The following is a 15179-nucleotide window of genomic DNA, read 5'->3' as shown; positions in this document are numbered from 1 at the left end:
AGGTGTGCCCCAGCTGTATCCAGGTGTACCCCAGGTGTGCCCAGGTGTGTTTGAGATGTCCCAGGTGTGTCCTAGGTGTGTCTCAGGTGTGTAATGGGTGTGCCCAGGTGTACGCCAGGTGTATCCCAGGTGTGCCCGGGTGTATCCCAGATGTTCCCAAAGTGTGTCCAAGATGTTCCAGGTGTGCCCAGGTGTATTCCAGGTGTATCCAGGTGTGTCTGAGATGTCCCAGGTGTGTCCCACCTGTCCCCAGGTGCCCCCAGCTGTCCCCAGGTGTGTAATGGGTGTGTCCCCAGGTGTGTAATGGGTGTGTAATGGGTGTGTCCCCAGGTGTGTAATGGGTGTGTAATGGGTGTGTCCCCAGGTGTGTCTCCAGGTGTGTAATGGGTGTGTAATGGGTGTGTCCCCAGGTGTGTAATGGGTGTGTCCCCAGGTGTGTAATGGGTGTGTAATGGGTGTGTCCCCAGGTGTGTAATGGGTGTGTCCCCAGGTGTGTAATGGGTGTGTAATGGGTGTGTCCCCAGGTGTGTAATGGGTGTGTCCCCAGGTGTGTAATGGGTGTGTAATGGGTGTGTAATGGGTGTGTCCCCAGGTGTGTAATGGGTGTGTCCCCAGGTGTGTCCCTCCCCTCCCCCACAGCCGTTCCCGTTTCTCTGTTTTTTTATCTCCAAATCTTTTCCACGAAAATACAAAAAATATCCCGGGGGGGGAGGGGCCAGCAGGTGACACCGGGGGGGGGAGGGGGGGGGCTGGGGGTGTGACAGCGCCAGGTGACACCAGGTGGGGGTGACTGACAGTGTGCGACAGGTGACACTGTGTGACAGTGTGTGACAGGTGTGTGACAGGTGACAGTGTGTGACAGGTGTGTGACAGGTGTGTGACAGTGACAGTGTGTGACAGGTGTGTGACAGGTGTGTGACAGTGACAGGTGTGTGACAGTAACAGGTGTGTGACAGGTGTGTGACAGTGACAGTGTGTGACAGGTGTGTGACAGGTGTGTGACAGTGACAGTGTGTGACAGGTGAGTGACAGTGTGTGACAGTGACAGGTGTGTGACAGTAACAGGTGTGTGACAGGTGTGTGACAGTGTGTGACAGGTGTGTGACAGGTGTGTGACAGGTGTGTGACAGGTGTCAGTGTGTGACAGTGACAGGTGTGTGACAGTGTGTGACAGTGACAGGTGTGTGACAGTAACAGGTGTGTGACAGGTGTGTGACAGTGACAGGTGTGTGACAGGTGTGTGACAGGTGTGTGACAGGTGTCAGTGTGTGACAGTGACAGGTGTGTGACAGTGTGTGACAGGTGTGTGACAGTGACAGTGACAGTGACGGTGACTGGCTCAGGTGGCACTGGGTGGGGGGGGACACACAAAGGATTTGGGGGTCCCCAGGGAATTTTGGGGGGGGCTCAGGGCACTTTGGGGGTCCAGCAGATTTTGGGGGGGGGGGTTCCAGCTTTTGGGGGGTTCCCCCCTAATTATGGGGGGCCCCAATCCCTTGGGGGGGCCCGAGAGGTTTTGGGGGGTCCCCAATCCCACAGGCCCTGGGGGGGTTTTGGGGTGTCCCGGGGTTTTGAGGGTCCTGGGATTTTGGGGTCCCCATCAAGAGGGGTCCCAGTGGTTTTTGGGGTGTCCCAGAGTTTTGGGGTCCCCAATCCCGGGGAGTTTTGGGGTCCCTGTTCAAGACAGTCCCGGGATTTTTGGGGTCCCAGCGGTTTTTGGGGTGTCCCAGGGAGTTTTGGGGTGTCCTGATTCAGGGGAGCCCCTGGGAGTCTTGGGGGTGTCCCAGGGTTTTGGGGTCCCCAGTCCTGAGGGGTTTTGGGGTCCCCATTCGGGGGGCACCCAGGGGTTTTTAGGGTCCCAGCGGTTTTTGGGGTTTCCCGGGGTTTTGAGGGTCCTGGGATTTTGGGGTCCCAGTGGTTTTTGGGGTGTCCCAGAGTTTTGGGGTCCCCATTCGGGAGGGTCCCAGGATTTTTGGGGTCCCAGCAGTTTTTTGGGTCCCAGGGTTTTGGGGTCCCCATTCAGGGGGGTGTCCTGGGGTTTTTGGGGTGTCCCAGGGAGTTTCGTAGTGTCCTGCGGTTTTTGGGGTCCCAGTGGTTTTTGAGGATCCCGGGGTTTTGGGGTCCCCATTTGGGGGTGTCCCAGGGTTTTGGGGTCCCAGTGGTTTTGTGGTCCCGGGTTTTGGGGTCCCCATTTGGGAGCGTCTCGGGGTTTTGGGGTCTCCATTTGGAGGTGTCTCAGGGTTTTTGGGTGTCCTGGGTTTTGGGGTCCCAGTGGTTTTTGGGTTCACAGTGGTTTTTGGGGTGTCCTGGAGTTTTGGGGTCCCGGTTTTTATGGGTTCCCGGTGGTTTTTGGGGTCCAAGGTTTTGGGGTCCCCATTTGGGGGCGTCCCAGGGTTTTGGGGTCCCAGGGTTTTGGGGTCCCCATTTGGGGGTGTCCCAGTGGTTTTTGGGCTCCCGGTAGTTTTTGGGGTCCCGGGTTTTGGGGTCCCCATTTAGGGGTGTCCCAGGGTTTTGGGGTCCCAGTGGTTTTTGGGCTCCCAGTGGTTTTGGGGTCCCGGGTTTTGGGGTCCCCATTTAGGGGTGTCTCGGGGTTTTTGGGGTCCCGGGTTTTGGGGTCCCCATTTGGGGGTGTCCCAGGGTTTTGGGGTCCCCGTTTGGGGGTGTCTCGGGGTTTTGGGCTCCCGGCGGTTCTGGGGTCCCCCCCAGGTGTTTTTGGGGTCCCAGTTTCGGGGCTCTCAGCACCGCCCGGCCTTGGCGTCGCCAATGGCGCCCCAGACGTCGAACACGAACTCGTCCGGGAAGGCGAAGTCGCCGAGCTGAGCGTCCAGAGCCTCGGCCAGAGCGTCGGGGTCACGGGCGTCACGGCCCAGCTCCACCATGGTGGCCGCTGTGGGGACATGGGGACATTGGGGACATTGGGGACATTGGGGACATTGGGGACATTGGGGACACTGTCAGGGACATTGGGGACACACTGGGGACACATTGGGGACATTGGGGACATTGGGGACATTGGGGACATTGGGGTCACGGGCGTCACGGCCCAGCTCCACCATGGTGGCCGCTGTGGGGACATGGGGGACATTGGGGACACTGTCAGGGACATTGGGGACACAATGGGGACACAATGGGGACATTGGGGACACGATGGGGACATTGGGGACATTGGGGACACTGTCAGGGACATTGGGGACATTGGGGACATGGGGACATTGGGGACATTGGGGACACTGTCAGGGACATTGGGGACACATTGGGGACATTGGGGACATTGGGGACACGATGGGGACATTGGGGACATTGGGGACATTGGGGACACTGTCAGGGACATTGGGGACATTGGGGACATGGGGACATTGGGGACATTGGGGACACTGTCAGGGACATTGGGGACATTGGGGACACGATGGGGACATTGGGGACACATTGGGGACATTGGGGACATTGGGGACACTGTCAGGGACATTGGGGACATTGGGGACATGGGGACATTGGGGACATTGGGGACACTGTCAGGGACATTGGGGGGACATTGGGGACATTGGGGACACTGTCAGGGACATTGGGGACATGGGGACACTGGGGACATTGGGGACATTGGGGACACATCGGGGTCATGGGTGTCACGGCCCAGCTCCACCATGGTGGCGGCTGTGGGGACATTGGGGACACACTGGGGACATTGGGGGACACATTGGGGACATGGGGACATTGGGGACACTGTCAGGGACATTGGGGACACACTGGGGACACATTGGGGACATTGGGGACATTGGGGACATTGGGGACATTGGGGACACACTGGGGTCACGGGCGTCACGGCCCAGCTCCACCATGGTGGCGGCTGTGGGGACATGGGGACATTGGGGACACTGTCAGGGACATTGGGGACATTGGGGACATTGGGGACACATTGGGGACATTGGGGTCACGGGCGTCACGGCCCAGCTCCACCATGGTGGCCGCTGTGGGGACATGGGGACATCGGGGACACATTGGGGACATCATTGGGGACACATTGGGGACATTGGGGTCATGGGCGTCGCGGCCCAGCTCGACCATGGTGGCCGCTGTGGGGACATGGGGACATTGGGGACACTGTCAGGGACATTGGGGACACAATGGGGACACAATGGGGACATTGGGGACACGATGGGGACATTGGGGACATTGGGGACACTGTCAGGGACATTGGGGACATTGGGGACATGGGGACATTGGGGACATTGGGGACACTGTCAGGGACATTGGGGACACATTGGGGACATTGGGGACATTGGGGACACTGTCAGGGACATTGGGGACATTGGGGACATGGGGACATTGGGGACATTGGGGACACTGTCAGGGACATTGGGGACATTGGGGACACATCGGGGTCATGGGTGTCACGGCCCAGCTCCACCATGGTGGCCGCTGTGGGGACATCATTGGGGACACATTGGGGACACATTGGGGACATTGGGGACACTGTCGGGGACATTGGGGACATTGGGGACATTGGGGTCACATTGGGGTCACATTGGGGACACATTGGGGACATTGGGGTCACGGGCGTCACGGCCCAGCTCCACCATGGTGGCGGCTGTGGGGACATTGGGGACATTGGGGACACTGGGGACACTGGGGACACATTGGGGACATTGGGGGACATTAGGGGACATGGGGACAGAGATGGGGACATGGGGGGACAGTCCAGGGGTCCCAGGGGGTTTTGGGGGGGTCCCCAGGATTTTGGGGTCCCCGGGATTTTGGGGTTCCCAGATTTTGGGGGGCTCACCCAGCTTGTTGTTCCCAACAGAACTCCTCAGCAGAACCCAGAGGGGTCTGGGGTGATCGGGGCAGTTTGGGGTGATCCCAGGGGGTTTTTTTGGGGGTTCCCCCAGGATTTTGGGGTCCCAGATTTTGGGGTCCCTGTGGATTTTGGGGAGCTCCCCCAGCTCGCTGTCCCAGATACCCCTGGAGCTCCCCAGCAGAGCCCGGGGGGTTTGGGGTGATCAGGGCAGTTTGGGGTGATCCCAGGGGGTTTTTTGGGGTTCCCCCAGGATTTTGGGGTCCCAGATTTTTGGGTCCCCCCAGGATTTTGGGGTCCCCCAGGATTTTGGGGGGCTCCCCCAGCTCACTGTCCCAGATGCCCCTGGAGCTCCTCAGCAGAGCCCGGGGGGTTTGGGGTGATCGGGGCAGTTTTGGGGTGATCCCAGGGGGTGTTTTTTAGGAGGTTTCCAGGATTTCGGGGTCCCACAGGATTTGGGGTCCCGGATTTTGGGGTCCCCGGGATTTTGGGGGGCTCCCCCAGCTCGCTGTCCCGGATGCCCTGGAGCTCCCCAGCAGAGCCCAGGGGGTTTGGGGCAATGGGGGCAGTTTGGGGGGGTTTGGGGTAATCCCGGAGGGTTTTTTGGGGGTCCCCCAGGATTTTGGGGTTCCCCAGGATTTTGGGGTGCCCGGGATTTTGGGGGGCTCACCCAGCTCGCTGTCCCGGATGCCCATGTAGCTCTCCAGCAGATCGTCCACCTTGGCCACCGCGCGCTCCTCGAACGCCGACGGCTGCGGGAGTTTGGGGCAGTTTGGGGCAGTTTGGGGCAGTTTGGGGCAGTTTGGGGCAGTTTGGGGGATCCCCGAGGGTCCCAAGGGGATTTTGGGGGTCCCAAAGAGATTTTGGGGGGTCCCAAAGAGATTTCAGGGGTCCCCGAGGGTCCTGGGTGGATTTTGGGAACCCGGAGGGGATTTTGGGGGATCCCTGGGGATCCGGAGGGGATTTTGGGCAGTCCCCAAGGGGATTTGGGGGGTCCCCAAGGGGATTTGGGGGGTCCCCGAGGATCCCAAAGGGATTTTGGGGGTCCCCTGGCAGTTTTGGGGTGGTTCTGGGGTTCGTTTTGGGGTCCGTGCCTGCTCCTGCAGCATGGCCGGTTTTGGGGTGATTTGGGGGTGATTTTGGGGTGTTTTTGGGGTGATTTTGGGGTGTTTTTGGGGTGTTTTTGGGGTGATTTGGGGGTGATTTTGGGGTGTTTTTGGGGTGTTTTTGGGGGTGTTTTTGGGGTGTCTTTGGGGTGATTTTGGGGGTGTTTTTGGGGTGTCTTTGGGGTGATTTTGGGGGTGTTTTTGGGGTGATTTTGGGGTGGTTTGGGGGTGATTTGGGGGTGATTTTGGGGTGTTTTTGGGGTGTTTTTGGGGAGATTTTGGGGTGGTTTTGGGGTGGTTTTGGGGTGATTTTGGGGGTGTTTTTGGGGTGTCTTTGGGGTGATTTTGGGGGTGTTTTTGGGGTGATTTTGGGGTGATTTTGGGGTGATTTTGGGGGTGGTTTTGGGGTGATTTTGGGGTGTTTTTGAGGTGATTTTGGGGTGGTTTTGGGGTGGTTTTGGTCCCTACCTGCTCCTGCAGCGTGGCCGGGCCCCTCGAGCGCAGCCTCAGCGTCCCCCGGCCCGAGAGCACCTGGGGGGGCCCCCCCCGAGCCGAGACCCCCCCGGAGCGGGGCCCGACCCCGTCTGGGGACAGAGAGGGGACACGGGGGTCACACGGGGGTCACACAGGGGACACAGAGGGGTCACAGAGGGGTCACACAGGGGTCACACAGGGACAGAGAGGGGACACACGGGGGTCACAGAGGGGTCACACAGGGGGGACACACAGGGGTCACAGAGGGGACACAGAGGGACAGGGAGGGGACACACGGGGGTCACAGAGGGGTCACACAGGGGTTCCCCATTGCGAGGGCACCTTCAGACCTCCCCAGTACAGCCCAGTTCAATCCCAGTGCTCCCAGTTCAATCCCAGTCCATCCCAGTACCCACCCCAGGCCCTCCTGGGCTCGGTCAGCCTCAGCCTGAAGCGGTGCCCGCGGGGCAGCTCCAGCTCCATTGACCCCAGTCCAATCCCAGTGTTCCCAGTCCAATCCCATTCATTCCCAGTCCAATCCCATTCATTCCCAGTTCATTCCCAGTTCAATCCCAGTGCTCCCAGTCAATCCCAGTGCTCCCAGTTCAATCCCAGTGCTCCCAGTACCCACCCCAGGCCCTCCTGGGCTCGGTCAGCCTCAGCCTGAAGCGGTGCCCACGGGGCAGCTCCAGCTCCATTGACCCCAGTTCTGTTCCCAGTCCAATCCCAGTCATTCCCAGTCCAATCCCATTCGTTCCCAGTCCAATCCCATTGATTCCCAGCCCATCCCAGTCCCTCCCAGTGCTCCCAGTTGCTCACCCCACGGTCTCCGTGGTTCAGTCAGTCTCAGTCTGAAGCGGAGCCCGTGGGGCAGCTCCAGCTCCATTCACCCCAGTCCAATCCCAGTTCAATCCCATTCAGTCCCAGTTCAATCCCAGACCATCCCAGTTCAATCCCAGTCCCTCCCAGTGCTCCCAGTACCCACCCCAGGCCCTCTGTGGCTCAGTCAGTCTCAGTCTGAAGCGGTGCCCGCGGGGCAGCTCCAGCTCAATCCCAGTTCAATCCCATTCATTCCCAGTTCAATCCCAGTCCCTCCCAGTTAATCCCATTCATTCCCAGTCCCTCCCAGTGCTCCCAGTTCAATCCCAGTTCAATCCCAGACCATCCAAGTTCAATCCCAGTCCCTCCCAGTCCATCCCAGTTGCTCACCCCATGCCCTCCTGGGCTCGGTCAGCCTCAGCCTGAAGCAGTGCCCGCAGGGCAGCTCCAGCTCCATCAATCCCAGTTCAATCCCAGTTCAATCCCACTCAATCCCAGTTCAATCCCAGTCCATCCCAGTCCCTCCCAGTTCAATCCCAGTGCTCCCAGTTGCTCACCCCAGGCCCTCCTGGGCTCGGTCAGCCTCAGCCTGAAGCGGTGCCCGCGGGGCAGCTCCAGCTCCATTGACCCCAGTCCAATCCCAGTGTTCCCAGTCCAATCCCATTCATTCCCAGTTCATTCCCAGTTCAATCCCAGTTCATTCCCAGTTCAATCCCAGTTCAATCCCAGTACCCACCCCATGCCCTCCTGGGCTCGGTCAGCCTCAGCCTGAAGCGGTGCCCGCGGGGCAGCTCCTGCAGCAGCCGCGCCACCTCAAAGTGCCGCGTCCCCACCAGGCTGCGCCCGTCCAGCGCCTCCAGCACGTCCCCGACGCCCACCTGGGGCGTGCGCGCCATCACCGAGCCCTCCCGGATCCGCTGGGGGACAGGGAACACACCTGGCTCACACCTGGGGACACCTGGGACACACCTGGGGACACCTGGGTCACACCTGGGTCACACCTGAGCCACCTGGGGACACCTGGATAACCTGTGTAACCTGTGTAACCCGGGTAACCTGGGTCACACCTGGGGCGTGCGCGCCATCACCGAGCCCTCCCGGATCCGCTGGGGGACAGGGAACACACCTGGCTCACACCTGGGGACACCTGGGTCACACCTGGGACACACCTGGGGACACCTGGATAACCTGTGTAACCTGTGTAACCTGGGTCACACCTGGGGCGTTCGTGCCATCACCGAGCCCTCCCAGATCCGCTGGGGGACAGGGAACACACCTGGGTCACACCTGGGGACACCTGGGACACACCTGGGTCACACCTGGGGACACCTGGGGACACCTGGGTCACACCTGGGGACACCTGGGGCGTGCGCGCCATCACCGAGCCCTCCCGGATCCGCTGGGGGACAGGGAACACACCTGGCTCACACCTGGGGACACCTGGGTCACCCTGGGGACACCTGGGACACCTGAGCCACCTGTGTAACCTGGGTAACCCGGGTAACCTGGGTCACACCTGGGGCGTTCGTGCCATCACCGAGCCCTCCCGGATCCGCTGGGGGACACAGACACATCTGGCTCACACCTGGGGACACCTGGGGACACCTGGATAACCTGAGCCACTTGTGTAACCCGGGTAACCTGGGTCACACCTGGGGACACCTGGGGCGTGCGCACCATCACTGAGCCCTCCCAGATCTGCTGGGGGACAGGGAACACACCTGGGGACACCTGGGGACACCTGGGTCACACCTGGGGCGTGCGTGCCATCACTGAGCCCTCCCGGATCCACTGGGGGGCAGGGAACACACCTGGGTCACACCTGGGGACACCTGGGGACACACCTGAGCCACCTGGGGACATCTGGATAACCTGTGTAACCTGTGTAACCTGGGTAACCTGGGTCACACCTGGGGCGTGCGCGCCATCACCAAGCCCTCCCGGATCCGCTGGGGGACACAGACACACCTGGGTCACACCTGGGGACACCTGGGTCACACCTGGGGACACCTGGATAACCTGTGTAACCCGGGTAACCTGTGTAACCTGGGTCACACCTGGGGCGTGCGCGCCATCACCGAGCCCTCCCGGATCCGCTGGGGGACACAGACACACCTGGGTCACACCTGGGGACACCTGAGCCACCTGTGTAACCTGGGTCACACCTGGGTAACCTGGGGTCACCTGAGGTCATCTCAGTCACCTGGGGTCACCTGGGGTCACCTGTTGTTGGTGATGGTGAACCCCAGCACTGTCCCATTGTCCCCACCCGGCTGTCTCCAGGTGCATCTCACCTGTCCCAGGTGTGTCCCCAGGTGTGTCCCACCTGTCCCAGGTGTGTCCCCAGGTGTGTCCCACCTGTCCCAGGTGTGTCCCCAGGTGTGTCCCACCTGTCCCAGCTGTGTCCCCAGGTGTGTCTCACCTTGCCAAAGGTGTGGCCCGTTCTGTTGTTGGTGATGGTGAGCCCCAGCACACACACCCAGGTGTGTCCCCAGCTGTCCCTCAGCTGTGTCTCACCTGTCCCAGGTGTGTCTCACCTTGACGAAGGCACAGCCTGCTCCATTGTGGCTGATGGTGAGCCCCATTGCCCCACCCATGTGTGTCTCACCTGCCCAGGTGTGTCTCACCTGTCCCTGTGTGTCCCCAGGTGCCTCTCACCTGTCTCTAGGTGTGTCCCCAGGTGTGTCTCACTGTCCCTAGGTGTGTCCCCAGGTGTGTCTCACCTATCCCAGGTGTGTCCCCAGGTGTGTCTCACCTATCCCAGGTGTGTCTCACCTTGATGAAGGTGTAGCCTGCTCCATTGTTGCTGATGGTGAGCCCCAGCTGTGTCCCCAGGTGTTCCTACATGCACCCAGGTGTGTCCCTGGATGTGTCCCCAGCTGCCCCCAGGTGTGTCTCACCTGTCCAGGTGTGTCCCCAGGTGTGTCCCCAGGTGTGTCTCACCTTGATGAAGGCGTATCCAGCTCCGTTGTCAGTGATGGTCAGCCCCAGGGCCTCCTCAGATTTCAGCACCTGCACTGTCCCCGTGTGTCCCTGTGTGTCCCCAGGAGTATCTCACCTATCCCAGGTGTGTCCCCAGCTGTGTCTCACCTATCCCAGGTGTGTCTCACCTTGATGAAGGCATATCCAGCTCCATTGTTGGTGATGGTGAGCCTCAGCTGTGTCCCCAGGTGTGTCTCACGTGTCCCAGGTGTGTCCCTGGGTGTGTCTCACCTGTCCCAGGTGTGTCTCACCTGTCCCAGGTGTGTCCCCAGGTGTGTCTCACCTGTCCCAGGGTTGTCTCCAGGTGTGTCTCACCTATCCCAGGTGTGTCCCTGGGTGTGTCCCCAGCTGCCCCCAGGTGTGTCTCACCTATCCCAGGTGTGTCCCAGGTGTGTCTCACCTTGATGAAGGCGTATCCAGCTCCGTTGTCAGTGATGGTCAGCCCCAGGGCCTCCTCAGATTTCAGCACCTGCACTGTCCCCGTGTGTCCCTGTGTGTCCCCAGGTGTGTCTCACCTGTCCCAGGTGTGTCTCCAGCTGTGTCTCACCTATCCCAGGTGTGTCCCAGGTGTGTCTCACCTTGATGAAGGCGTATCCAGCTCCATTGTTGGTGATGGTCAGCCTCATTGCCCCCACCCAGGTGTACCCACGTGTGTCTCACCTGTCTCTAGGTGTGTCCCCAGGTGTGTCCCCAGGAGTATCTCACCTATCCTAGCTGTCTCCAGGTGTATCTCACCTATCCCAGGTGTGTCTCACCTATCCCAGGTGTGTCTCCAGGTGTATCTCACCTGTCCCAGGTGTGTCCCCAGCTGTGTCTCACCTATCCCAGGTGTGTCTCACCTATCCCAGGTGTGTCTCACCTATCCCAGGTGTGTCCCCAGGTGTGTCTCACCTATCCCAGGTGTGTCCCCAGGTGTGTCTCACCTGTCCCAGGTGTGTCTCCAGGTGTGTCTCACCTATCCCAGGTGTGTCCCCAGGTGTGTCTCACCTGTCCCAGGTGTGTCTCCAGGTGTGTCTCACGTGTCCCAGGTGTGTCTCCAGGTGTGTCTCACCTGTCCCAGGTGTGTCTCACCTTGATGAAGGCGTATCCAGCTCCGTTGTCGGTGATGGTCAGCCCCAGGGCCTCCTCAGATTTCAGCACCTGCACGTCCTTCTGGCGGCCCCGCGTGTGCGCGAAGATGAAATCCTCGAGCCCGATCTGCCCCCCCAGCAGCTTCTCCATGTCCACCTGGGGCGTGTTCAGCGTGCAGAACAGCACCTGGGGACAGGTGGGGACATCACCTGGGGCAGGGGACAGCACCTGGGGACACTGGGGACAAACCCTGCAGCCCAATCTGCCCCCCCAGCAGCTTCTCCATGTCCACCTGGGGCATGTTCAGTGTGCAGAACAGCACCTGGGGACAGGTGGGGACATTGGGGACACAGGAGAGCACCTGGGGACAGGTGGGGACATTGGGGACACAGGACAGCACCTGGGGACATCGTCTGGGGACACTGGGACATTGTCTGGGGACACTGGGGACACAGGACAGCACGTGGGGACACTGGGGACATTGTCTGGGGACATTGGGGACAAATCCCCCATCCCAATCTGCCCCCCCAGGAACTTCTCCATGCCCACCTGAGGGTGCTGAGTGTGCAGAACAGCACCTGGGGGGACACTGGGGACACTGGGGACACTGGGGACACTGGCGTGTTCAGTGTGCCATCCCAGTCTATCCTAGCCCCATCCCAGTATAACCCAGTATAACCCAGCCCATTCCCAGTATAACCCAGTATAACCCAGTCCATTCCCAGTATAACCCAGTATAACCCAGTCCATTCCCAGTATAACCCTGTCCATCCCAGTCCATTCCCACTATATCCCAGTCCATCCCAGTATAACCCAGTATAACCCAGCCCATTCCCAGTATAACCCAGTCCATTCCCAGTCTATCCCAGCCCATTCCCAGTCAATCCCAGTATATCCCAGTCCATCCCAGTCCATCCCAGTGCTCCCAGTCTCACCTCACTGGGCGGGATCCCGAAGGCCTCCCCGATCTTCCCGTACAGCTCCCGCACGTTCCCGAACCCCATCCCAGTATAACCCAGTCCATCCCAGCCCATTCCCAGTATATCCCAGTATATCCTAATCCATTCCCAGTCCATTCCCAGTCCATTCCCAGCCCATTCCCAGTCCATCCCAGTCCATCCCAGTCCATCCCAGTCCATGCCAGTCTCACCTCGCTGGGCGGGATCCCGAAGGCCTCCCCTATTTTCCCGTACAGCTCCCGCACGTTCCCGAACCCCATCCCAGTGTAACCCAGTATAACCCAGCCCATTCCCAGTGTAACCCAGTATAACCCAGCCCATTCCCAGTGTAACCCAGTATAACCCAGTCCATTCCCAGTCCATTCCCAGTCCATCCCAGTCCATTCCCAGTCCATCCCAGTCCATCCCAGTCCATCCCAGTCTCACCTCGCTGGGCGGGATCCCGAAGGCCTCTCCTATTTTCCCGTACAGCTCCCGCACGTTCCTGAACCCCATCCCAGTGTAACCCAGTATATCCCAGTATATCCCAGCCCATTCCCAGTGTAACCCAGTATAACCCAGTATAACCCAGCCCATTCCCAGTCCATTCCCAGTCTAACCCAGTCCATCCCAGTCCATCCCAGTCCATGCCAGTCTCACCTCGCTGGGCGGGATCCCGAAGGCCTCTCCTATTTTCCCGTACAGCTCCCGCACGTTCCCGAACCCCATCCCAGTATATCCCAGTATATCCCAGTATATCCCAGCCGATTCCCAGTATAACCCAGTATAACCCAGTCCATCCCAGTCCATCCCAGTCTCACCTCGCTGGGCGGGATCCCGAAGGCCTCTCCTATTTTCCCGTACAGCTCCCGCACGTTCCCGAACCCCATCCCAGTATATCCCAGTATATCCCAGTATATCCCAGCCGATTCCCAGTATAACCCAGTCCATCCCAGTGCTCCCAGTCTCACCTCGCTGGGCGGGATCCCGAAGGCCTCTCCTATTTTCCCGTACAGCTCCCGCACGTTCCCGAACCCCTCCACGCGGCCGGTGGCGCTGCCGTGCGCCAGCTGCGTGTGGAACACCAGGCGGGGCCGCAGCGGCTGCGGAGGGGGCGCCGCCCCCGGGACCCCCCCCGGGGCCCCCCCGGGCTCTCCCGGGGCCCCCCCGCGGCCCCCGGCGCCCTCCTCGTTCTCCACCAGCGGCGGCGGCTTCTTGCGGCGGCCCAGCCCCAGCGGCATCGGGGCTCTGGGGGGCTACAAGGGACGGGGGGGCGCGTCCAGGAGGGGATTTGGGGGCGCTGGAAGGGTCTGGGGGGAGTTTGGGGGTCTGGGGAGGGTCTGGTGCGGAGTTTGGGGGGTTTGGGGGGATCTCGGTGGAGCTGAGGGGGTTTTGGGGGGCTCTAGAAGGGATTGGGGCGGGTCTAGGAGGGGATTTGGGGGGTGGTGGGGGGGTCTGAGGGGGTTTTGGGGGGTCTAGGAAGGGATTTTGGGGGGTTTGGGGGGATCTAGGTGCAGCTGAGGGGATCTGGAGCGGTTTTGGGGGGGTCTAGAGGGGATTTTGGGGGCTCTTAGGGGGCTCTGAGGGGGTTTTGGGGAGTCTGGGGGAGTTTTGGGACACCTAGGAGGGGATTTTGGGGGGTCTTGGGGGGGTCTGGGAGAGTTTGGGGGGGTCTAAGAGGGGATTTTGGGGGGGTCTGGGAGGGTCTGGGGGGGATTAAGGTGGAGCCGAGGGGGTCCGGAGGGGTTTGGGGGGGTCTGGGAGGGTCTGGCGTGGGGTTCAGGGGGGATTTGGGGGGGTTCGGGGCTTTCTGGGGGGCGTTGAGTTGGTTTTGGAGGGTGCCCGGGGGGGGTCCCGGTGTCCCCGGGGGGGGTCCCGGTGTCCCCGGGGTTTCTTTTGAGCTCCCGGTGTTCCCGGGGGGATCCCGGTGTATTCTGAGGGGTTCTGGGGGGGTCCCGGTGTCCCCGGGGTTTCCTTTTGGCTCCCGGTGTCCCCGGGGGTCTCTCGCTGCCCCCACCCCGAGGTCCGGGGGGGTCCCGCTCTGCTCCGCTGGGGGCTGAAAGGCGAGGGGGGAAACTGAGGCACGCGGGGGGGGGTCCCCGAGCCCCGGAACCCCCCGGAACCCCCCGGAACCCTCCCGGTTCCCCCCCGCTCCCCGGGCCCGGCTCCCCCCGGGACCCCCGGCCCGTCCCGGCCCCGGTTCCCACCGACCCCCGGCCCCGCCCCCTCCCGCACGCGGTCCCGGCCCCCCCGAGCTCTGCCTCGGTCCCGGTCCCGGCTCCGTTTCCGGTTCCGGTTTCGGTCCCGGTCCCGGTCCCGGTCCCCCCTCACCGGCCGGGCGCTGCTGCCGGAGCGGCACTTCCGGGAGGGCGTGGCCAAACCCCGCCCGCACCAATCAGCGCCGCCGCCCCGCCCTGCGCGGACCAATCAGCGCGGCCGCCCCGCCCCGCGCGGCCCAATGGGAGGCGGGGGGGGGCAGGAAAAGGCGTGGCCGCTCCATCCCCCCCCCAGCGCCGCCGGCAATGGGCGCGCCCGCGCTCGCAGCCAATGAGGAGCCAGCACGGAGCGTTACGGGGGCGGGGCATGGACGGGGAGGGTGCGAAGGGGCGGGGCCAGAAGAGCAAAGGAGCGGGGGAGGGGCGGAGCAAAAAGGGGCGGGGCTGAGACCCAAAGGGGCGGGACCAGGATCAAAGGGGCGGGGCTCAGAGCCCAAGGGGGGGACTGGTATAGCCCAAGGGGGCGGGGCTCAGACCGCAAAGGGGGCGGGGCGGAGCCCAAAGGGGGAGGGGCAGAGCCCAAAGGGGGCGGGGTGGGAACGGAGTTGGGGAGGGGATTAGGGGTGGGGTCACACAGCTGGTATCAGTTACACAGCCCTTACACACCTGTTACACACCCATTACACACCTGTGCACACCTATTACACACCTGTACATACCCATCACACACCTGTACACACCCGTTACACACCTGTACACACCTGTGCACACCCATTACACA

The 15179-nt window shown here is 61.6% G+C and overlaps 1 protein-coding gene across 6 annotated transcripts; it reads right to left on the bottom strand.

The window, feature by feature from the left end:
- Nucleotides 1–642: 642 nt before the first annotated feature.
- GIPC1 (GIPC PDZ domain containing family member 1) lies at nt 643–14670 on the bottom strand. Of its 6 annotated transcripts, XM_071418628.1 has the most exons (8): nt 14514–14670; nt 13154–14238; nt 11245–11430; nt 7928–8108; nt 6367–6482; nt 5463–5544; nt 2638–2887; nt 643–2522 (listed from the first exon to the last, which is right to left on the bottom strand). In XM_071418628.1, exons 2-7 carry the CDS (start codon nt 13421–13423, stop codon nt 2736–2738), a joined length of 987 nt encoding a protein of 328 aa, XP_071274729.1. In that variant the 5' UTR covers nt 13424–14238; nt 14514–14670; the 3' UTR covers nt 643–2522; nt 2638–2735. The 6 variants fall into 6 exon arrangements, with proteins under 6 accessions (XP_071274729.1, XP_071274731.1, XP_071274730.1 ...); XM_071418630.1 differs by lacking the exons at nt 13154–14238; nt 14514–14670 and adding an exon at nt 12843–12926; XM_071418629.1 differs by lacking the exons at nt 13154–14238; nt 14514–14670 and adding an exon at nt 12630–12713.
- Nucleotides 14671–15179: the final 509 nt, after the last annotated feature.

Source organism: Agelaius tricolor, unplaced genomic scaffold (genome assembly GCF_023055355.1).
Source record: "Agelaius tricolor isolate 1412-34295 unplaced genomic scaffold, bAgeTri1.0.p SCAF_88, whole genome shotgun sequence".
Classification (NCBI taxonomy): Eukaryota; Metazoa; Chordata; class Aves; order Passeriformes; family Icteridae; genus Agelaius; species Agelaius tricolor.
The sequence above is the reverse complement of the archived record's forward strand: the minus strand, read 5'-3'. Positions and strand labels throughout refer to the sequence as shown.